This window comes from Oncorhynchus nerka, linkage group LG10 (assembly GCF_034236695.1).
Source record: "Oncorhynchus nerka isolate Pitt River linkage group LG10, Oner_Uvic_2.0, whole genome shotgun sequence".
In the NCBI taxonomy this organism is placed as follows: Eukaryota; Metazoa; Chordata; class Actinopteri; order Salmoniformes; family Salmonidae; genus Oncorhynchus; species Oncorhynchus nerka.
In genome coordinates this window covers 64,602,069-64,624,271 of record NC_088405.1, presented here as the reverse complement: position 1 = coordinate 64,624,271, position 22,203 = coordinate 64,602,069, and the positions used below count along the sequence as shown (strand labels likewise).

The 22,203-nt window shown below is 41.1% G+C and overlaps 2 protein-coding genes across 2 annotated transcripts; one reads left to right on the top strand and one right to left on the bottom strand.

The window, feature by feature from the left end:
• The first annotated feature begins 2,415 nt into the window (after window positions 1–2,415).
• On the top strand, window positions 2,416–13,324 carry LOC115135838 (very-long-chain 3-oxoacyl-CoA reductase-B-like). Its single transcript, XM_029670966.2, has 11 exons — window positions 2,416–2,687; window positions 4,431–4,477; window positions 4,604–4,679; window positions 4,798–4,908; window positions 7,110–7,177; window positions 8,937–8,981; window positions 9,263–9,297; window positions 9,396–9,477; window positions 12,158–12,223; window positions 12,334–12,483; window positions 12,629–13,324. Exons 1-11 carry the CDS (start codon window positions 2,519–2,521, stop codon window positions 12,764–12,766), a joined length of 987 nt encoding a protein of 328 aa, XP_029526826.1. The 5' UTR covers window positions 2,416–2,518; the 3' UTR covers window positions 12,767–13,324.
• Window positions 13,204–21,477, bottom strand: LOC115135837 (solute carrier family 12 member 9-like). Its single transcript, XM_029670965.2, has 14 exons — window positions 21,182–21,477; window positions 20,485–20,748; window positions 20,116–20,250; window positions 19,328–19,465; window positions 18,835–19,134; window positions 18,516–18,623; window positions 17,977–18,088; window positions 17,674–17,831; window positions 17,472–17,554; window positions 17,250–17,374; window positions 16,881–17,073; window positions 16,218–16,392; window positions 15,795–15,941; window positions 13,204–15,580 (listed from the first exon to the last, which is right to left on the bottom strand). The coding sequence occupies exons 2-14, from the start codon at window positions 20,684–20,686 to the stop codon at window positions 14,730–14,732; spliced, it is 2,727 nt and encodes a 908-aa protein (XP_029526825.1). The 5' UTR covers window positions 20,687–20,748; window positions 21,182–21,477; the 3' UTR covers window positions 13,204–14,729.
• Window positions 21,478–22,203: the final 726 nt, after the last annotated feature.

The window sequence follows — 22,203 nt, the reverse complement described above, 5'->3', positions numbered from 1 at the left end:
TGACACACCAAATGTGTTTGATGGATCGCGGGATAAGAGCAGGAATATACTTTTGTAGGCTACAGTCCAAGATAAATCTTCCAATGGTGCGACTACTGTCGGCATTCCAAAGATTATACAATTTGAATAAACGCTTGGAGGTAAGGTCGACAATAGTGGTGTAGTCTACGGCGATATGGATATCACTTATTGATATGTAACGACCCTGGGTTTATAAAATCGGAAATCGACTCTGCCGTTCGAGCATGCTTTTGCGGCACAGTCGATAGTGCGCCGAAGGTCGAGGGTTCGAGACCTGCTCCCTGCTGTTTCATTACATTGGAAGAAGTGATCTGACCTCGCATCCACGACAGTGCGTGTGCTTGGCCGGTGAGCGCGTTCCTGTAAAACGTAGAGTCGCAAACTAGCGCAAGGAAAGGAGGGAGTAGTGTAACGACCCTGGGTTTATAAGCCTGGAAATTGACTTTGCCGCACGAGCATGCTTTTGCGGCACAGTCTATAGTGCGCCGGACCTAGGGGTCGAAGGTCGAGGGTTCGAGACCTGCTCATTACAGATATTTACTTAACGTTAGCACATTGATGTGAATCACACTGCTGCTCTCTCATTTAGCTATTTGCGCCTTACGGATTGTGGTTGTTGTGGACGGCTCTTCACAAATCTAAATGTGTATTTGAACCCAATAATGTTTGAATTCAAGAAGTTTAAGCTGCCCATTAATCATTGTTTTTGAAACCAGTGGACAGCCAGTGAAAAATGCGCTCTTGCAACAACTACATAGTGCAGATCCAAGCCTATGGATTAAAAACGGGGCTTTTATTGCTCAATCCAATTCATGCTGATAAAAAAATAATCCATAGGCCTAATAGACACATTCTCAAACCTGCACACTTTTGATAGACTTAAATTAGCAATCTGTAGTTGCTACATCTATTTTTGGACTTATAAATTATATATACACTACCGGTCAAAAGTTTTAGAACACCTACTCATTCAAGGGTTTTTCTTTATTTGTACTATTTTCTACATTGTAGAATAATAGTGAAGACAACAAAACTATCAGAACTATGAAATAACACATATGGAATCATATGGAATCATGTGTTAAAAGTGTTAAACAAATCTAAATATATTTTAGATTCTTCAAAGTAGCCACCCTTTGCCTTGATGAAAGCTTTGCACACCCACAGCACTTATTTTTCAACTCGAATCAATGAGCCCAATCAGTCCTCCATGACAACAAAATCATAAACAACAGAGTAGGGATAGCTAATAAGTCCTTAGTTTTGAGGTCATGCTCAGGTAAAACAATTTGGCTAATCTATACTTCTGTATTTCCAAGTCCTATTCTTGAAGGTCAAGGGGTATAACATTTATTGGAATGAATGGAATTCTGATAAACTTTGGTTTTAATGTAAAGATAGAATTTAATCATATTATTATATGTAGTAGAAAGTGATGGGTTAGAAGAAGCCACATAACCAACCCATAAAGTACATTTTAACATCCATATATGGCCAGCTATGTAAACTTTAACATTGATTTAACCTGCAAAAGATGTATTTAAATTTGTAACATACATTTTTGTCTTCTTCTAATGCCGCTTAAGAGGAAAGTCATCTAAAAGTAATGGAATGTAATAAGATTACTTTACTGAGTTTGGGGTCATCCAAAATTACGTTACTGATTACAATTTTGGACAGGTAACTTGTAACGTAACGGATTACATTTAGAAAGTAACCTACTCAACCCTGACTGCATTCATAGAGAAAATCATGTGCTTTTTACTACTCCTTACATGTTGAATGCAGGACAGGAAAATGGTCCAATTCATGCATTTATCAAAATAACATCCCTGGTCATCCCTACTGGCTCTGATCTGGCGGACTCACTAAACACAAATGCTTCACTCGTCAATTATGTCTGATTGTTGGAGTGTGCCCCTGGCTATCTATAAAGTAAAACAAACAAGAAAATCGTGCCTTTTGGTTTACTTAAAATAAGACATTTGAAATGATTTCTACTTTTACTTTTGATACTTAAGTATATTTTTGCAGTTACACTGATTTTCACAGGAAGCTAAAAACTGTAGTATTTGTATAGCCAGAGCTCTATATATAATGACAATATGACCATGTCTCCGCCCTAACAATGGGAGTCATTGTCCCAAATGCTGGAAGGCAGGCGACAAACTCAGGTCCAAAATAACCTCATAGAAATTTATTGGGCATTTTTGGGCCAGAGTAAAACCTCTCGCTTCGCATTTTCCTCTTTGGTATTGCTCTTGTGGAGGACGACGATTACGGTGCGGAATAGCGTCATACTGCTTTTGCCTATTGATTTGCTGAGATGACGCACCAGGAAATATTCCTGACCAATGCGCCGATTAGATCAAGATTCTTGGGCGGAGCGTTGCACGTTTTATGTCTAAGTAAGCATGTTCATTTCTACTATAAAACCAGCCAAAGTTAATATTTTTGAAGAACTGTCTGCTGAAGTGTGAGTGAAATTTGCCCAGACATGGATACTGTATCAGACTCGATGCTTGTGAGGGGATTGGTGTTCATAGGTGGCTTCACAGTGCTGTATTACATGCTCAAATGGTCCTGGATTTGCTGGTGTGGATTCAGAGTATATGTGCTGTCAAAAGTTTGGCAAACTGATTTAAAGGCATATGGACAATGGGCAGGTAAGGCAGGCTACATGTTATGTAAAGGAAGCTATTTTTACAGTAGACTGATATTTGTTTATTTATGAAAATAAATGCATTCTCTTTTTAGTCATAGTGATGGCTATTTTACATGATTCTTTAGACATTCTCTACAAGATAAAAACAAATTACTACAGTAGACTGAGGGTGGGTTAAACCAACATGGATTAACTCTTAAACTGGGTTAAATCAAGGTTTATCTATTAATCTTGTTGCACCAAATGTTAAACCTAGTTTTAAATTAATCCGAGTTAAATTACATCATTCCTATAATCTACGTTTAGTTTTCACTTTAAACCTAGATGAATTGTAAACCTGTTGCTAAATGAATTAAAAAATTATATACATTTAGATTGGAGATTAATTCTAAACTGCCACTTGAGGTGGTTGAACTGATCAAATGACAGCATATCTACTGCGGAGAGACCAAAACGAGTTCCTCAGAGAATAATTAGAGACCTGTTGAGTTTTCTGATAATTAACTCATTAGTGGGCTATTTACGTGCCCATTTTGTACAACAATTGAATTGTGGTTTATGATATTGCCTTGGTACGAATGATGATGTTATGCAACATGCTGTAACGGGCCTGACAACGGTAACATTGTAGTGAAGTAGTGTTAACGTTAGTTTTAACATGCATTATAGGCATTGATATTTAACAGTTATTTATGCTTACTAAATATTGGTGGGTCAAGTTGTCCGTCGTCATCATAGGGGTTATGGAGAGGGGCAAACTGCTGAGGAATCATCTCGCATATCTTCTGGGAGAGAGGATCAATTCCATTGGACGGGGGCCCCCCTCCGGTCTGAAATAGCCCCCGCCTCTCCTCTGCCGCATCCTTTTTGGCTTTCGCCTTTAATTGTTTTCCAGCACGCTTTCATCCAATTTGGGTCCCTCTTCTCTTTAATCCGTGCCGATCCATTACATTTGTCGCATAAAATTGCCCAGGCGTCTTCCTTCTTTTTGACAGTGGTGTTGTCTGTCTTTATATCCTCCAGTACGTTACTAAATTCCTCCATCAGCTCCGACAATAGTTTTTTTTCATAAGCGGAGAAATTTGAACTTCTTTGACGTGCCATGATCAGGTGGCTAGCGGACAAATAATAAATGGGTCATTAACGTTAAGTAATTACAATAATAAATCGTACAAAAAAACAAAACCTAGATTATTTTAAACCATGTTGGTGAAACCCACCCGGAGTGTTTCCCCTGTGCACCTTACCCTAGCCCTGTTCAATGGAAGACTGAGAGAGGCAGGTCATATTCCACTTTACAGCTCACTACTTTGCCCTGTGCACAAGATGATATCTGCTGTTAGGTGGAACAGGATTTGTGTGGGCACTGGTCCACTTCAGTCTCATTTGGAAACATAACTTTCCTGTTGGTTATTGCAGCACATATTTTTACATTTTTGGCAGCAGGTGGAGAAAAGTTGTTGCCAGTGCTTGACAAAGGCCACTATAAAACAATTTTACAAGTATCTGATGACAAAGGATAGTATGCTTCCACCGAGCAGACCAGGATAGCAGCATTCCTGCCAGCATTGTGAAAGGAAGAGAGAGAGATCCTTAAATGTTCCTCCATCCTGCAGTCATACCCAATGTCCGACCTGACCTCTCTCAGAGACCTCTCACTGCAGAGGATGAGGAGACACAACAATAGTAGTAATTATGGAAGTCTGCGGACTAACTAATTCTGACCATGATCTCCTTTCTACAGTTGTCACAGGGGCTACCGCAGGGATTGGCAAAGCTTATGCAAATGAGGTGAGTCTTTACTGATTCTCGCCTGTGTACAGACGAGATAGAAGAATGCATAAGCATGTAATTCAAGTGCTTTGTGAAATGAGTGTTTTCTCACGTAACAGTTGCCTTTCTTCCTGGACACTACAGTTGGCCAGAAGAGGTCTGGACATTGTACTGGTCAGCCGGTCAAAAGATAAACTCCACATTGTCGCCAAGGAGATTGGTGAGTGAAGGGCTGAGATTGAAAAACATAACTAAATGAAGAGTTGAGGTACAAAAGATCAATATGCAAATGTAATTGTCCCTTTATATGAAATTGTACGTCAATATGTTTGTTCCAGAGAGCCAACATGGACGCCAGACCCAGATCATCCAGACAGACTTCACAGAGGGCCATGACATCTACCCTGCTATAGCTGAGGCACTACGGGACCTGGACATAGGCATCCTGGGTAGGGAACCTATGGCAATGATATATAGGAGGAAGAGAACAAGGAGTCAAAAAGGGGACGACAATCAGGAAATGAGAAAGGAACTAAAGCTAGTCTGCAATTAAATGTAGAATGTGCTCTTATTACCGTCAACATACAGTGCCTTCAGAAAGTATTCATACCCCCACATTGTGTTGTGTTACAGCCTGAATTCAAAATTGATTTGAAAAAACACAATACTGTACGGCGTTCGTCTGTTGAAAGAGAGTCGGACCAAAATGCAGCGTGGTGGTTACTCATGTTCTTTAATGAAATAGAACGATACATGAAATAACTAAATAAATATACAAAACAACAAACGGAACGTGAAAACCTATATAGCCTGTCTGGTGCTAACTAACACAAAGACAGGAACAATCACCCACAAACACACAGTGAAACCCAGGCTACCTAAATATGGTTCCCAATCAGAGACAACGAGAATCACCTAACTCTGATTGAGAACCGCCTCAGGCAGCCAAGCCTATGCTATACACCCCTACTCAGCCACAATCCCCAATGCCTACAAAAACCCCAATACGACAACACAATAAACCCATGTCACACCCTGGCCTGAACAAATAATTAAAGAAAACACAAAATACTAAGACCAAGGCGTGACAAATACACCATTATGACAAAGTGAAATATGTTTTTAGAAATGTTTGAAAATGTATTGAAAATAAAATACAGAAATATCTAATTTACATAAGTATTCACACCCCTGAGTCAATACATGTTAGAATCACCATTGGCAGCGATTATAACATTTCGTTTTTCTGGGTAAAATCTCTAAGAGCTTTGCTCACCTGGAATGTAAAATATTTGCACATTTTTAAAATTCTTCAAGTTCTGTCAAGTTGATTGTTGATTATTGCTAGACAGCCATTTTCAAGTCTTGCCATAGATTCTCAAGCCGATTATAAGTCAAAACCGTAACTAGGCCACTCATGAATATTCAATGTCATTTTGGTAAGCAACTCAAGTGTGTTTGAGGTTATTGTCCTGCTGAAAGGTGAATTTGTCTCCCAGTGTCTGTTGGAAAGCAGAATGAACCAGGTTTTCCTCTAGGATTTTGCCTGTGCTTAGCTCTATTCTGTTTATTTGTTTCCCGTAAAAAAAACTCCCTAGTCTTTGCCAATGATAAGCATACCCATAACATGATGCAGCCACCATGATGCTTGAAAATATGAATAGTGGTACTGAGTGATGTGTATGTTGGATTTACCCCAAACAACACTTTGTATTAAGGACAAAAAGTTAATATCTTTGCAACATGTTTTGCAGTTTTACTTTAGTGCCTTATTGCAAACAGGATGCATGCTTTGTAATATTTTTATTCTGTACAGGCTTCCTTCTTTTCACTCTCATTTAGGATAGTATTGTGGAAAAAGTACAATGTTGTTGATCCATCCTCAGTTTTCTCCTATCACAGCTCCTTAAACTCTGTAACTTGTTTTAAAGTCACCATAGTGAAATCTCTGAGCTGTTTCCTTTGTCTCCAGCAATGGAGTTTGGAAGGATGCCTGTATCTCTGTAGTGACTGGGTGTATTGATACACCATCCAAAGTGTAATTAATAACTTCACCATCCTCTAGGGGATATTCAATGTCTGCTTTTTAAAAATGTTCACCCATCTACCAATAGGTGCCCTTCTTTGTGAGTCATTATGAAAACCTCCCTGGTCTTTGTGGTTGAATCTGTTGTTTTAAATTCACTGCTCAACTGAGGGAACTTACAGATAATTGTATTTGTGGGGTATAGGGATGAGGTAGTCATTCAAAATCATGTTAAACACTATTATTTCACACAGAGCCTGTGCAACTTATTATGACTTGTTAAGCACATTCTTACTCCTGCACTTATTTAGGCTTGTCATTACAAAGGGGTTGAATACTTATTGACTTGAGACATTTCAGATTTTCATTTTTAATGAATTTGTAAACATTTCTAAAAACATAATTCCACTTTGACGTTATGGGGTGTTGTGTGTAGGTCAGTGACAACACATCTCAATTGAATCCATTTTAAATTCAGGCTGTAACACAACTAAATGTGGGGAAAATCAAGGGGTGTGAATACTTTCTGAAGGCACTGTAGCTTTTCTCTCTTTCAATGGATGTTAGTAGTGAAATGTAATAATCAATTACATAGAAATATATTCTGACACTCCTCATTTACAGTTAACAATGTAGGCATAAACTATTCTGACAAGTTGGTACATTTCCTGGACATTCCCAACCCTGAGCAGGTAGGATTCACACACCCCCCCACTCACATTAATGGTCTATGTATACAGTTGAAGTCGGACGTTTACATACACTTGGGTTGGAGTCATTAAAACTCGTTTTTCAACCACTCCACAAATTTCCTGTTTAACAAACTATAGTTTTGGTAAGTCGGTTAGGACATCTACTTTGTGCTTGATAAGTACATTTTCCAACAATTGTTTACAGACAGATTATTTCACTTATAATTCACTGTATCACAATTCCAGTGGGTCAGAAGTTTACATACACTAAGTTGACTGTGCCTTTAAACAGCTTGGAAAATTCCTGAAAACAATGTCACGGCTTTAGAAGCTTCTGAGTCAATTGGAGGTGTACCTGTGGATGTATTTCCTTCAAACTCAGTACCTCTTTGCTTGACATCATGGGAAAATCTAAATAAATCACCAAGACATCATAAAAAAAATTGTAGACCCCCACAAGTCTGGTTCATCCTTGGGAGCAATTTCCAAACGCCTGAAGATACCACATTCATCTGTACAAACAATAGTACGCGAGTATAAACACCATGGGACCACGCAGCCGTCATACCGCTCAGGAAGAAGATGCGTTCTGTCTCCTAGAGATTAACGTACTTTGGTGCGAACAGTGCAAATCAATTCAAGGTCAACAGCAAAGGACCTTGTGAAGATGCTGGAGAAAACAGGTACAAAAGTATCTATATCCACTGTCCTATATCGACATAACCTGAAAGGCCACTCAGCAAGGAAGAAGCCACTGCTCCAAAACCGCCATAAAAAAGCCAGACTACAGTTTGCAACTGCACATGGGGACAAAGATCGTACTTTTTGGAGAAAGGTCCTCTGGTCTGATGAAACAAAAATAGAACTGTTTGGCCATAATGACCATTGTTATGTTTGGAGGAAAAAGGAGAGATGCTTGCAAGCCTTAGAACACCATCCCAATCATGAAGCATGGTGGTGGCAGCATCATGTTGTGGGGGTGCTTTGCTGCAGGAGGGACTGGTGCACTTCACAAAATAGATGACATCAGGAGGCAGGAAAATTATGTCAATGTATTGAAGCAACATCTCAAGACATCAGTCAGGAAGTTAAAGCTTGGTCGCAAAAGGGTCTTCCAAATGGACAATGACCCCAAGCATACTTCCAAAGTTGTGGCAAAATGGCTTAAGGACAACAAAGTCAAGGTATTGGAATGGCCATCACAAAGCCCTGACCTCATCCTATAGAACATTTTTGGGCAGACCTGAAAGTGTGTGCGAGCAAGGAGGCCTACAAACCTGACTCGGTTACACCAGCTCTGTCAGGAGGAATGGGCCAAAATTCACCCAACTTATTGTGGGAAGCTTGTGGAAGGCTACCTGAAACGTTTGACCCAAGTTAAACAATTTAAAGGCAATGCTACCAAATACTAATTGAGTGTATGTAAACTTTTGACCCACTGGGAATGTGATGAAAGAAATTAAAGTTGAAATAAATCATTCTCTCTACTATTATTCTGACATTTCACATTCTTAAAATAAAGTGGTGATCCTAACTGATCTAAGACAGGGAGTTTTTTACAAGGATTAAATGTCAGGAATTGTGAAAAACGAAGTTTAAATGTTTTTGGCTAAGGTGTATGTAAACTTCCGACCTCAACTGTATATATCATGTTTTGGGTGCCATTTTGATTCTAACAAGGTAATAATGTACTATGGTTTGATTTAAAACTTCAGTTAATAGTTGAGTTAATTTGTGTTTTCATTCCTCCCTAACACAGAGAATCACCCATGTGATCAACTGTAACATCCTCTCTGTCACCCAGGTGAGATGATCTGTCAGGACTTATAGACTGCCTCTGTGAAGTTCTATGCATGGTCCATGTCTTGGTTTATGTTTCTAAACTAGAGTATGGCTCATACAAAGTCATAGCTTTTAATATTTGGTCATTATGTGAAAAATATAATGCTAACATTTAGGAGATTAACGTTGGTGTTGTTGAACATGATGATCATGATGCGGATGATGATGGTGATGGGGGTGAAAGAGGATTCTGATGATTATGGAGATGTTGGTGATGGTACTGATGGCGTTATCATTCCTCAGATGACCAGACTGGTTCTCCCACGCATGGTTTCAAGGTACATATGCATCATGGTGATGTCAATGAAACGTGAATCTTATTAATGATTTCAATCTATGGAATTGTCCCTTTATTTACCTGTCCTGTCTTTCCCAGAGGGAACGGTCTGATCATCAACATGTCTTCAGAGGCAGGTGCTCAACCACAACCCATGCTGTCTCTCTACTCCGCCACCAAGGTGCCACTCCCTTTCACTTAACTTTCTCTCACTCAAGCATACACAATGTATCACACACATACACGCTCAACCTCATGTACATACACAATGTATCACACACATACACGCTCAACCTCATGTACATACACAATGTATCACACACATACACGCTCAACCTCATGTACATACACAATGTATCACACACATACACGCTCAACCTCATGTACATACACAATGTATCACACACATACACGCTCAACCTCATGTACATACACAATGTATCACACACATACACGCTCAACCTCATGTACATACACAATGTATCACACACATACACGCTCAACCTCATGTACATACACAATTCACCACTAATCATAGAATGGAATGTGGCTGTTTAGTTTTCATCACCAAGACATCAATCAATTGTCAGCTCAAGCTATCTCTAGTAAAAGCCCATGTCCTCGACACCCAGACTAGCTGCAGGAAGCTAGAGTAACCATAAAAACACAGCATTAGTAGGACAGAAATGTCTTACTGTTGTTAAGTATATATTGTTAACTATTCAAATCAAACAAATCAGGTGAATACGTAATTCCTCTCACGGAAATTAACATTCAATTCTCTGGCAACAGCTTTGGTGGACATTTCTGCAGTTAGCATGCCAATTGCACACTGTCTCAAAACTTGAGACATCTGTGGCATTGTGCTGTGTGACAAAACTGCACATTTTAGAGTGGCCTTTTATTGGCCCAGGCACAAGGTGCACCTGGGTAATGATCATGCTGTTTAATTAGCTTCCTGATATGCCACACCTGTCAGGTGGATGGACAATCTTGGCAAAGGAGAAATGCTCACTAACAGGGATGTAAACTAATTTGTGCACAAAATTTGAGAGAAATAAGCATTTTGCACGTATGGAAAATGTCTGTGATCTTTTATTTCAGCTAGCATTTTGCGCGTATGGAAAATGTCTGTGATCTTTTATTTCAGCTCATGAACCATGGGACCAACACTTTAGTTTTTTGTTCAGTGCATACACAGTTGAAGTCAGAAGTTTACAAACACTTAAGTTGGAGTCATTAAAACTCATTTTTCAACCACTCCACAAATTTCTTGTTAACTATTATTATAATAAATTATTTGACTTGTAATTCACTGTATCACAATTCCAGTGGGTAAGATGTTTACATATACTAAGTTGACTGTGCCTTTAAACATCTTGGAAAATGTCAGAAAACAATGTCATGGCTTTAGAAGCTTCTGATAGGCTAATTGACATCATTTGAGTCAATTGGAGGTGTACCTGTAGATGTATTTCAAGGCCTACCTTCAAACTCAGTCCCTCTTTGCTTGACATCATGGGAAAATCAAAAGAAATCAGCCAAGACCTCAAGAAAAAAAATGGTAGACTTCCACAAGTCTGGTTCATCCTTGGGAGCAATTTCCAAACGCCTGAAGGTACCACGTTCATCTGTACAAACAATAGTACACATGTAAAAACACCATGGGACCACGCAGCCGTCATACCGCTCAGGAAGGAGACGCGTTCTGTCTCCTAGAGATGAACGTACTTTGGTGCGAAAAGTGCAAATCAATCCTAGAACAACAGCAAAGGACTTTGTGAAGATACTGGAGGAAACAGGTACAAAAGTATATATATCCACAGTAAAACGAGTCCTATATCGACACAACCTGAAAGGCCGCTCAGCAAGGAAGAAGCCACTGCTTTTTGGAGAAAGGTCCTCTGGTCTGATGAAACAAAAATAGAACTGTTTGGCCATAATGACCATTGTTATGTTTGGAGAAAAAGGGAGGGATGCTTGCAAGCCGAAGAACACCATCCCAACCATGAAGAATGGTGGTGGCAGCATCATGTTGTGGGGGTGTTTTGCTGCAGGAGGGACTGGTGCACTTCACAAAAGAGATGGCATCATGAGGAGATTAATTATGCGGATATATTGAAGCAACATCTCAAGACAGGAAGTCAGGAAGTTAAAGCTTGGTCAAAATGGGTCTTCCAAATGGACAATGACCCCAAGCATACTTCCAAAGTTGTGGCAAAATGGCTTTAAGGGCAACAAAGTCAAGGTATTGGAGTGGCCATCACAAAGCCCTGACCTCATCCTATATCATTTTTTGGGGCTGAACTGAAAAAGCATGTGCTAGCAAGGATGCCTACAAACCTGACTCAGTTACACCAGCTCTGTCAGGAAGAATGGGCCAAAATTCACCCAACTTATTGTGGAAAGGTTGTGGAAGGCTACCTGAAACATTTGACCCAATTAAACAATTTAAAGGCAATGCTACCAAATACTAATTGAGTGCATGTAAACTTCTGACCCACTGGGAATGTGATGAAAGAAATAAAATCTGAAATAAATCTCTACTATTATTCTGACATTTCACATTCTTAAAATAAAGTGGTGATCCTAACTGATCTAAGACAGGGAATTTTTACTAGGATTAAATTCAGGAATTGTGAAACTAAGTTTAAATGTATTTGGCTAAGATTTATATAAACTTCCAACTTCAACTGTATATGCCATTCAGCAGATGCTTTTGTCCAAAGTGACTTACAGTCATGCATGCATACATTTTACATACGGATGGTCCGGGAATCAAACCCACTATCCTGGTGTTGTCAGTGACATGCTCTATAACAGCTACAGAGGATCAATGTTATCCATTCTTTTCTTGGCAGATTTTTGTGACATATTTTTCCAGATCTCTGAATTCAGAGTACAAGTCACAGGGAATAACAGTTCAGGTAAAATACTTTAAGAATTTTGTATCACATGCACTCCTGTTACAGTATCCTTCCTTGCATCTTTGTGTTTCTTCCAATCGCTTGTGCTTTCTTAATTTCCTCTCCTTTAGTGTGTAGCTCCCTTTATGGTGTCCACTAACATGACCCACAACTTGCCCCCCAACCTGTTGTTGAAGAGTGCAAGTGCTTTTGCCCGTGAAGCTCTGAACACAGTGGGTCACTCTAGCTACACCAGCGGCTGTGTCTCTCACGCTCTTCAAGTAGGAACTCCTCTTATCCACTAAAATATTCAAAACAAACTACTCTATACGTATTTGTTACCTTAGCCAAAAATGAGCCATGCAGAATATACTAGACTATTTTATGTGATTGTAAATATCTCAGTCTCTCTTTGCCATCCCACAGAACATTGCTCTGTCCATTTTCTTCCCTGATTGGCTACGCCTTTCATCCTACTGTGTGAAGCAGACAGAGAAATTTGCACAGAGCATGGAGAAGAAAATTGATGAAATGACAGAACTTTCGGCAAGCAAAGAGGACTAAGGAGTGCAAAGGAGGTTGCTACTGAAACGTTGGTGGTGCTTTAAAGAGGTCATATTGGAAATTGATATGAGAAGTTTTACTTCATATGTAGAGAACTAATTAATCAATGTTACTGTTTGTGCATTGACTGCCATTGAAAGGTATTGGTAATAGGAAAGAGATTGTGTAATGTTGATGTGATGTAAACAAGCTGACCCCAAATCCATCATGAACTATATAGCCTGAGTGCAGCAGAGTATGATCTGTGGGAGACTCTCAAACAGGCTTCTACAGTACATATATTAGCTATATACTTATTAGGGATATAGACTACAACATTATAACTGAATGCTTGAACATATGCATGTTCTGGTTGATTTGGACTTTTAACAGAGTACAATTTTTGGTATCAAACGTCACATTTTTCTCAATTTTCTTAGAAATAAATAGAAAGACAATTACTTTTGTTTATTTTATTGCCTTTTGCCAACCCATTCACAAATGACTGTCAAATTGTTGTTACTGAGTAACATATGTGTAAAGGAAACAGTATGTTATAAAAACGCATGTTTAATGTAATTACTTTGGTTTTTGACATTTTCTATTGCGTCATTTGCTTGGACAGAGTCCTTATTAACTCACAAGCAGCCTGTCTGGCACTCACTGATCAGTCCACAGACTCTAGAGAACAGTCTGTGTGGCACAACCTGAGAACAGTACATGGATTCTGAGCAGAGTCAGAAATATACAGTAACTTCATAGGACTGTAAAGAGGAAACTATTTCTGCTTAAGCACAAACATCCCACCACAAGTTGTGAAATGTGTAAGCTTTCATATAGCGCCAACTACATGCCTCTAAATTAGTCTAAAGTTTTCATAGATACCAAACTCCTTGCAGTAACATGGTTTCCAAATCTGTACATAAGAAAAATATAGCAAGACAGCATAAAAATATAAATCATTTCCCCAAGTAACAAATGAATGGCATGATCCTTAGCATTTGGTAGAAGGGTGATGCATTATAAATTAGACTAAATACATCAGCAATCCATATTTAGTCTGCCTGCCAGTGGCTTAATGCTTGTGTATTATGACAATATTGTCAAGCATTAGGCACTAATGTAGTTCATAGCGGTTTCAGGAAGTTTGAATTCATGTTCCATCATGGACCACATAGTAGTCCGAAGAAGCAGCATTTCAAGCACGACCAATTGGTGAGTGACCCAAAATCATAAGAGATCATTTGGTCCAAAGACACTCATGAGCTCTCCCAAACTGGGTCACAATCTGAAGAGGAATACACTGGGAAAAGGGATCAATGGAAAGCGATTGTACCAGCATCAAATAACAAAAAAGAACACAAGGAACACAACATTCTAATTTCCATAGCTAGTTAGCAAATCCCTTTCTGGATTTCAGAATCCATTTTCCCTCCATCACCATTCAACCTATCATATGATTATTCTTTGGTCCTGTGCCACAGAACAGACCATTTGATCTACTGACATGTAACATTCACTCACACTGAATCAGTGTCACTCTCAGGCCACACGGTTAATTCCAGAGCGGAGGTTTTTTATGAAAACTACATCTGCTATATCAGGCACAGCATAAATGTATTTATATTATTACCCAACCAACAGAAAGGCATGAGACAAGTACTCCATTAAATTACAGTTAACAAATAAATATATTACAGAAAGTAGGTAGGTACCACTGTGACTGACTAGGTGTTGAATGTGTTCATTTGAGAAATGAGTGGATGTGTCAATGAGTTACAATACAAAATGTGAAACTACATGCCCAGGGAACAGAACTATACTTATAGGTCCCATTGTGTAGTGTGCATGTGTGTTTATTTTCTAACTAAAAAGTATGTTATGTAAAGTAGCTCATATTGTAAGCATTTAGACTGCCCTTTCTATCATGTTCAGGATTAAGTGAATTACATGACATTTTGATCCCATTAACACAGTGACACACTCAAAGCTCAGTGCACGTGACTGGGGTGAGACCATGAATCAAGAGGGTTGGGCCTAAACCATAAGTCACAGCTTCCAGCTGACTGAGATATGTGTGTGATTGGCTGGAGTGAGCAGGGGGGCGTGGTAAATACAGGAAGCGGACAGCAGCCTCAGCACTGTGCTCCATCAGCATCCTGTTGACTGCAGACTGGAAGTCCTCTGAAAGGGCCTGGGCCGGCTTCGTCAGGTCCTCCAGCCCTGGGTCCTGTGTCTGTTTCTGTCCGTAGAGCTGCACCACAGAGTCCCAGGGCACTATCTTGATGGAGGCCCTGATCCTCAGCTTCCTCAACAGCTCCCGGTAGGTCTCCTCTTTAACCACCCAACCCTGGTCGCTGGACTCTGCCTCCACACACAGGAAAATTCTCATTCTGGCATGGCGCCATCTGCTGGCCATGTTGAGAACACACGCCATCTGCAGCAGGAAGAGACTGCACACGTCCACGGAGGCTGCAGACGTGCTGCTCGGCTGCAGCAGGTTGAGGGGCCACACGTCAATGATCCTTGCGGCCCCGTCCATCTTGGTCCCCATGCCCTCTCCCTGCAGCTGGAAGAAATAGCGGCCCAGACACACGTTCTTACTCATCTTGATGGCATCCGAGATGATTCCCACATACTCCTCTGACGTGAGCCAGCGTGGGCTCTCCACATGGCGGACCGGGGGGAAGTGGGCTTGCAGAGAGGGCAGATCCACCCCAAAATCATCCCCTCCAGACCCTTTTGACTCACAGAAGGCAGGGTCTTGGAGGAAGTAGTCCTCAGGGGTGCAACTGTCGTAGAACCCCAAGACCAGAGTGTTGGGCTTCATGCCGCCTTGAAAAGATAAGAGTGGAGGAGGACAATCAAATGCACTAAAAAGTATATTGCTTGACGGGTAAAACTGTTTTATGTTCCATTTTCCAAAGTAGTAATATCATAATGAATATGTCGTGTCAATACTCTTCCCGACACAGTTGTGTGTGAAGAGGAGAAATCAACAGGACAACAATACGACCCAGAATGGTAAGCAGGAGGATATGTAACTCACCCAGGCCGGTGATACGGAGCAGATGCTGTGTTCCCTGCCTCACAGAGGGGGACAGAGTCAGATCCACGAAGGCCTTCACCCCCAGCTTATCCACCAGACTCAGCCAGAAGTTATACTGCTGCTGGACAGGGTCAGAGGGCAGGGTGTCTGAAACACAGATGAGAGGCTGGCCGAGTGACTGGACTGCCTTGATTCCCAAACAAAAGAAGAGCCTGACTAGTTTCCATAAAATGTTCAATGAATTGTCTATGAATAGAAATGTCATATTTCTAGGAATATCCCACTTACTGTAGATTACTCATTTTTGTATCAAATAGTAGAAGCTTTAGGTTTCATGTGGTCATAAACATGACAAGCATTTATTGTAAGTCAATCACGATTCCGCTGGCACCAGAATTCCCGTCACCATCCATATAATATTACCCAGATCTCCCAGCTTCACGTGTCCCAGAACAAACAGCCCGCCCTTCTTCAACTGGTTGACAAAGTTGATGAGCTGGCAGGAGGAGCGAGGGTTGGCCACCATCAACAACACCTGGGGCCTCCAGAACTTCACATGGTCCTTCCTCACGTCCAGCATCAGCAGATACTTACGCACCTACAGGAGAGGTGGAATGGGTGGAAACCAGATTCAAAGCATCAAGTATGACAGCAGTGACACACCCCAGGGTCCTGTTAAGTAGGAAACAGCGTAGAAAAACATGTTGCATCAGAAAATGAAAATCTGTTTTCTAAATTGGACAAGTTCAGGTAGTTCTTCCCCATTGCAAAATATTTTCTCTACTGAACACGACCCAGGAACTGGTGTACCCTTGAAGTGTACCTATGATGAAAATGACAGGCCTCTATCATCTTTTTAAGATGGAGAACTTGCACAATTGGTGGCTGACTAAATACTTTTTTTGCCCCACTGTATGGGCCAGTTCCTGGGTCGTGTTCAGTAGAGAAAATATTTTGCAATGGGAAGAACTACCTGAACTTGTCCAATTTAGAAAACAGATTTTCATTTTCTGATGCAAAATATTTTTCTACGCTGTTTCCTACTTTTTTGCCCCACTGTAAATGTGTGTTTGTATGTACTGGCACCTGATGAAAGATGAGAGCCTGGCTGATGTATCCCCAGCTGCTGGTTGGTGATCTGTAGTGCAGGAAAAGCAACAGCATTAAGAGGAGGACGATGCTGGCTGAGGAGTAGACCGGGTTAATGACGAACATCATCACCAGACAGCTTAGGATGCCCAGCAGACATGTGTGCCAGGAGAACACCTGGAAAGTGGGCCTGGTGAAGACAGGGAGACAGGTAAAACAGGTGAAAGATGGGTGAAAACTGGACATTGATGGTCAAAAGTATTCTAGTTAAACACTACTTCACTAAGGACAGCATCATCACACAATGAGGTCAATGTCTTCTTTTTTTATAACAGATTGTACAGCATGATGCTAGTGTTTGATTACCTGAAGTTGGGGGCCGATGCCCACTCCAGAGCCAGACAGGCCAGGTCGACAGCAGCATAGGCCAGCAGGTAGAATACTGTCACCAGGCCAGCTATGGCATTAAGCTGGCCTGCAAACACCACACACTACACAGTCACACCAAAGACACAAGTCTCAGAGCCTGTAGAATATTAAAAGTAGTACTGCATAGCTAAATACGATACACCCATCGCTTCTCCTCACCTGTGCCAACCCCCAGGTGTAGAGCACTGCCACCCATGGGTTGCCTGAGCTGGATGTGATAGCAGCAGGAGCCAATGGAAAACCTACGGGTAACACAACATCAAAGCATGCTCCTTATTTTATATTAAACAAAAACATGTCCTTTACTCTGTTGCAGAAATAGCCTGTCTTTTAATGTGAAACTTGTTCAACAACATCTTACCAAAGAGTTGGTCCAGTGCGAGGGCGTGGAGGATCCGGGACGCCCCAATCAGAGAGCACATGGCTGCTGACAGGGCAGAACAATAGATCCCGATGGTGACAAATGGAGGCCAGATGTTTATACGCTGGAAGAACCCGTAATCCTGAGCCAACAGGGTCCTAAACAAAAGACATTCATTAGTTGGCTGTATTAAACTACATTGTTTCAGTATGATTAATATGCGGGTATTAAATTATGAGAAAATTAGATAGGTGACAGAGTTCCAACCATTCCAAGCCTCAATAACAGCCCATCAATTCAGACCTTTCACATGTTGAGCTGGCCAGGATGAAGAGCAGGACATAGACTATGAAGGTGTAGAGGACTGCAATAATGGTGCCTTTGGGAATGGCAGCACTGGGGTTCTTCAGCTCTCCTACAGACAACAGATTGAGGGGAAGATGGTGGAACATGTCAAGTTTGAGTCTACATGAAGCTTAAATGAGATGTGAAGTAATGGAGGGCAATTCCATGGTAACACAATTATGCTAAGACTCAAAATGTATACCAAACAAAAACACATTGATTTCCAAGTTGAACAAAACACAAGACTACTTTCAACAATTTCCATAGAAAATTGTACAACTGTGCAGATGTAGCGAAATGCTTGTGCTTCTAGTTTGACAATGCAGTAATATCTAACAAATTCACTTACTCAGGGTAATTGGTTACCGTGGATTTGCCCTGGAACTAAAAGATTCCATTACCTTGATTCAGAATGCATATGGAAAGTTGTTAATGACAACTATTTGTAGTTGTAATATCCACCAGCTGGCATGAGTTTTAATGTGTGTGGACAGTACCTGACATGTTGGCTCCGGCCATGATTCCGGTGCAGCTGGTGAACATGACAGCGAACACGGTGGCGAATGACATGACTTTACCAGTGCTGTAGTCCACAGTGTAGCCCGCTAAGGATAAGAAAGAGGAAGAACACCATTTCTACAACAGCTCTCTCAAACCATAAAACTAACGACTTTTTACACATCCAGTTCAACTTCCCTATCAAGGCTTACTATAACTAGAATGCATCTGAAATAGCACGCGGTTCCCTATACAGTGTACCTAAGTACTATCACACCGTCCCCCCCTGACCTTTGACCCCAGGCAGCCAGTACTCACAGCCCAGGTTGTCCTTCAGCGTGGTGCCGTTGAAGCCTGTGTAGCTGGCATTGTAGGTGAGGGTCTGGTTGCCAGGGCCCTGGTGGGTGATGAGGAACTTTAGGGGCGTGGTCAGCGCCAGGGGGCTGATGTAGATGGACAGAAGGGAGATGGTCACCACCAGCAGGATGAGGAAGGAGGTGCGGGCGAAGATGTGGGCGCCTACTAGGCACACCATCAGAACCAGCAGGAGAACTATGGAAGAGTACAGCACTGTGTACCAGTAGCCCTGGGGAAGCACTCGAAACGCAGAGGAGGACGCTGAGGTGGGAGTGGGACATAGAAGTTGATAAGATGTCAGATGGACACATGGTGGAATGACTCCTTTGAATGAATGAGGCACCAACCTTCTAAGAAACATTCAGTAGATTTTTTTAAGCAGTACCACAAAACATGGCATGCATGCTAGGAATTATAAATATTGGGCTGTTAATTATAGAATGTCAAAACTAACCTGGATCCTGACCAAATATGTCAAGTAGTGCCTCTACCAGACCAAGCACATACACTCCACATGCACACACTTTGGCCAGGAAGAACATGAGGCCAATGCTTCCTCCAAACTCTGGGCCCAAAGATCGACTAATCATGACTGGCAGACAATAGGTCAAGGGGTTAAATATCACTGATCTGGAGTGAGTCATGTGGTTTTAAAACTATGAGCAGGCAAAAGTCAGCATAGCAACCTGCTTAGTTGGTTAAATCATATGATGCACACAGGGCTGGACTAATGCATTCCGGGGCCCGGGGCACCTACCTCCAGGGCCCCCCCAAAAAATATTTTGGGGAAAACACAAAACACCTGGAGGTCGGGGGCCTCGGGGCATGTCCCCTTCGTGTCTGTTAGGTAAGCTGGGCCTGGATGCATCAGATGATGTTTCATTTAGTTTATTAGGATCCCCATTAGCTGTTGAACATGCAGTAGCTACTCTTCTTGGGGTCCACCGTGTCTTTACCGTGTCCAAATGTCATCAGAAACAGTTCTCTTTTTTACTACAAAACATAGAATCCCGCCATTTTCACGATGTTGGATTGGTGGCATTGGAGATTATGAAAATGTTCAAATCGTGGTGAAATTTCCCTTAAAGATAAGGGCTAGAATTACTGTAAAGACTGTGGCATCAAGATTGAATAGTAAAAGCATAGCTGTTTTAAACTGCACTAATACTTAAGAGGAATAAAAAACACTTGCTAAAAAAAAAATGTTTTGGGGGGGTGAGAACAAACCGGTGTTAAGGATACAATAGGCCCCACCTCCCTGCACAGCACCGTTGGTGGAAATAGCACAGATGGACAAGATGGTGAGGGAGATAATGGTGTAGGCTACAAGCAGCATCACAAGACCCTGCAAGAGCCCCGCATGACCAACCACAAACCCTATAGGAGACATCATTACACAGTATTAGTCTTGTTACAGGACCACAATATATTAACCTAATGCATTCACATGCATGCACAGTTACACACACTTTAAAAAAATAATCTAGCAAAGCTTGAAGCCAACAGCGGTTTCTGACCATCAGCAAGCATCACTGCACATCACACTGTAAATAAAATTCCACATTCACAGCCTATATTTGTAGTTGTCTGACATCTAGATGCTGCACTCACCAGTTCTGAGGAAGAGGACAATGCTAAACATGGAGAGGACAGTGGGCACCATCACCCCGAAGAAGGTGTTGAGCTTTCGAGGTACAGCATTAGGAGTGCTGGCCTCCCCAGTGCCCTCTGACGCCCCTATGCCACACACTGCATTGTCTGCTGACAGACCACATACCCCATGGGCGAGGAGGGGTGTGTGTTCATTAGACATGGCTTTCAGCAGAAGCGTTTTATTTTTAGATGGTTCAGACGTCCCCTGAACCTTTTGTAACCCTGTTAAATGGAGTCATTATTTGTATAAGTTCGTAGCAACGCTGACAATAGGACATATTCCTGAAAACACAGTATGGCTTTATATTTACAACAACAAAAAAATTAGGTTCAAATAGAAGGGGCGAGCGGAGGGTTTTAAATAAAACTATGAGCCACCAGAAAAGCATCAGACATTCTACATAAACATGATGCTTCAAGGTCATGCAACGTTAAGAGTTGCGCGATTGTATCAAATTGATGTTTAATTTCATGTATCCACAAAGGGGAAGTGAAACGGCGATACACAGCGGTTCTCAGTGAGGTCATTCTACAATTCAACCTCGCAATTCCGTAAACTTGTAGTTTGACTAATGATAAAACATTTGTTTATTGTGTTGTTTGCTTTGCGATAATGCCGTATGGTAGGTATAGCCAGATGAAAACAGAAACTCACCTAAACTCCGTCAGCAAGAATCAGCGCGCGCACTTCCGCTTGTTAAAAACCTCCTCAGTCGTCCTCTGTCTCGGAGACTGCCCGCTTATTAGTTCACAGCTAAATGATGACGTAATTTAACAACATTAACACGAGTGTTTTGTTAGTTAATAGTTGATTTTAGTAGATTTGAAAACTACTGGCCATAGGTAGCATAGGCGACATACATATTATCCAATAGCGCATAAGATATTAAACAGAAATGCCTAAATCTAAACAGATGTAATTCAAATGTATTCTACATATGCCCATAGACATTGAGCAGCTTGCATATATGATGCTGTCTACTTGCCGCCTCTATTTGTTCGGTGCAGGTCACGGGACAGTATAAACTGTTCATGTGACTGTCAAAAAGGGGAGGGTGAAAATACCACAAATATATGTCATGAATGATTAGAGCCCTGTGTTTTGCGCAATCATGTGACATGCTTGGATTTTAATCTTTAGTTTTATTAATCACATGGTACCCTTTTTCTTATGTCAGATGGTCCACCACCATCCATAGACAACTGCTTAAATGTTGGGTGTAATTCTCATCTGGGGCCCTGTGTTTAGTCATGATTGTACAAAACACAGGGCCCCAGATGGGCAAAGCCAGACAGCAACGGTGGGGTGTATAGTTCTCTGTATCTTGTGATCTCTAGAAAATATTGTAATAACTATATTTAAGATTATGAATAAACTTGGTGTCTTGGGTCCCTTTCAGATGTTGTTTTTCAAAAGGATCTGACCCTTTTCCCTCAATTTTCACCTAAAATGACATACCCAAATCTAACTGCCTGCAGCTCAGGACCCGAAGCAAGGATATGCATATTCTTGATACCATTTGAAAGGAAACACATTGACATTTGTGGAAATGTGAAATTAATGTAGGAGAATACAACACATTAGATATGTTAAAATATCTTGTACCATCATCTTTGAAATGCAAGAGAAAGGTCCTAATGTATTATTCCACCCCATTTAGGTTTTGGCCACTAGAT

Bases quoted from the DNA above. Each gene is read 5' to 3' on its own strand.
- LOC115135837 (XM_029670965.2), bottom strand. From the start codon at position 20,686: ATGTCTAATGAACACACACCCCTCCTCGCCCATGGGGTATGTGGTCTG. The intron at 19,135-19,327 runs GTTAGTTTTGAC...CTCCCACCTCAG, and splicing joins CATATTTGGTCAGGATCCAG to CGTCCTCCTCTGCGTTTCGA. The intron at 16,393-16,880 runs GTGCCAGTACAT...CCTCTCCTGTAG, and splicing joins AGGCTCTCATCTTTCATCAG to GTGCGTAAGTATCTGCTGAT.
- LOC115135838 (XM_029670966.2), top strand. From the start codon at position 2,519: ATGGATACTGTATCAGACTCGATGCTTGTGAGGGGATTGGTGTTCATA. The intron at 4,909-7,109 runs GTAGGGAACCTA...CCTCATTTACAG, and splicing joins CCTGGACATAGGCATCCTGG to TTAACAATGTAGGCATAAAC. The intron at 8,982-9,262 runs GTGAGATGATCT...ATCATTCCTCAG, and splicing joins ACATCCTCTCTGTCACCCAG to ATGACCAGACTGGTTCTCCC.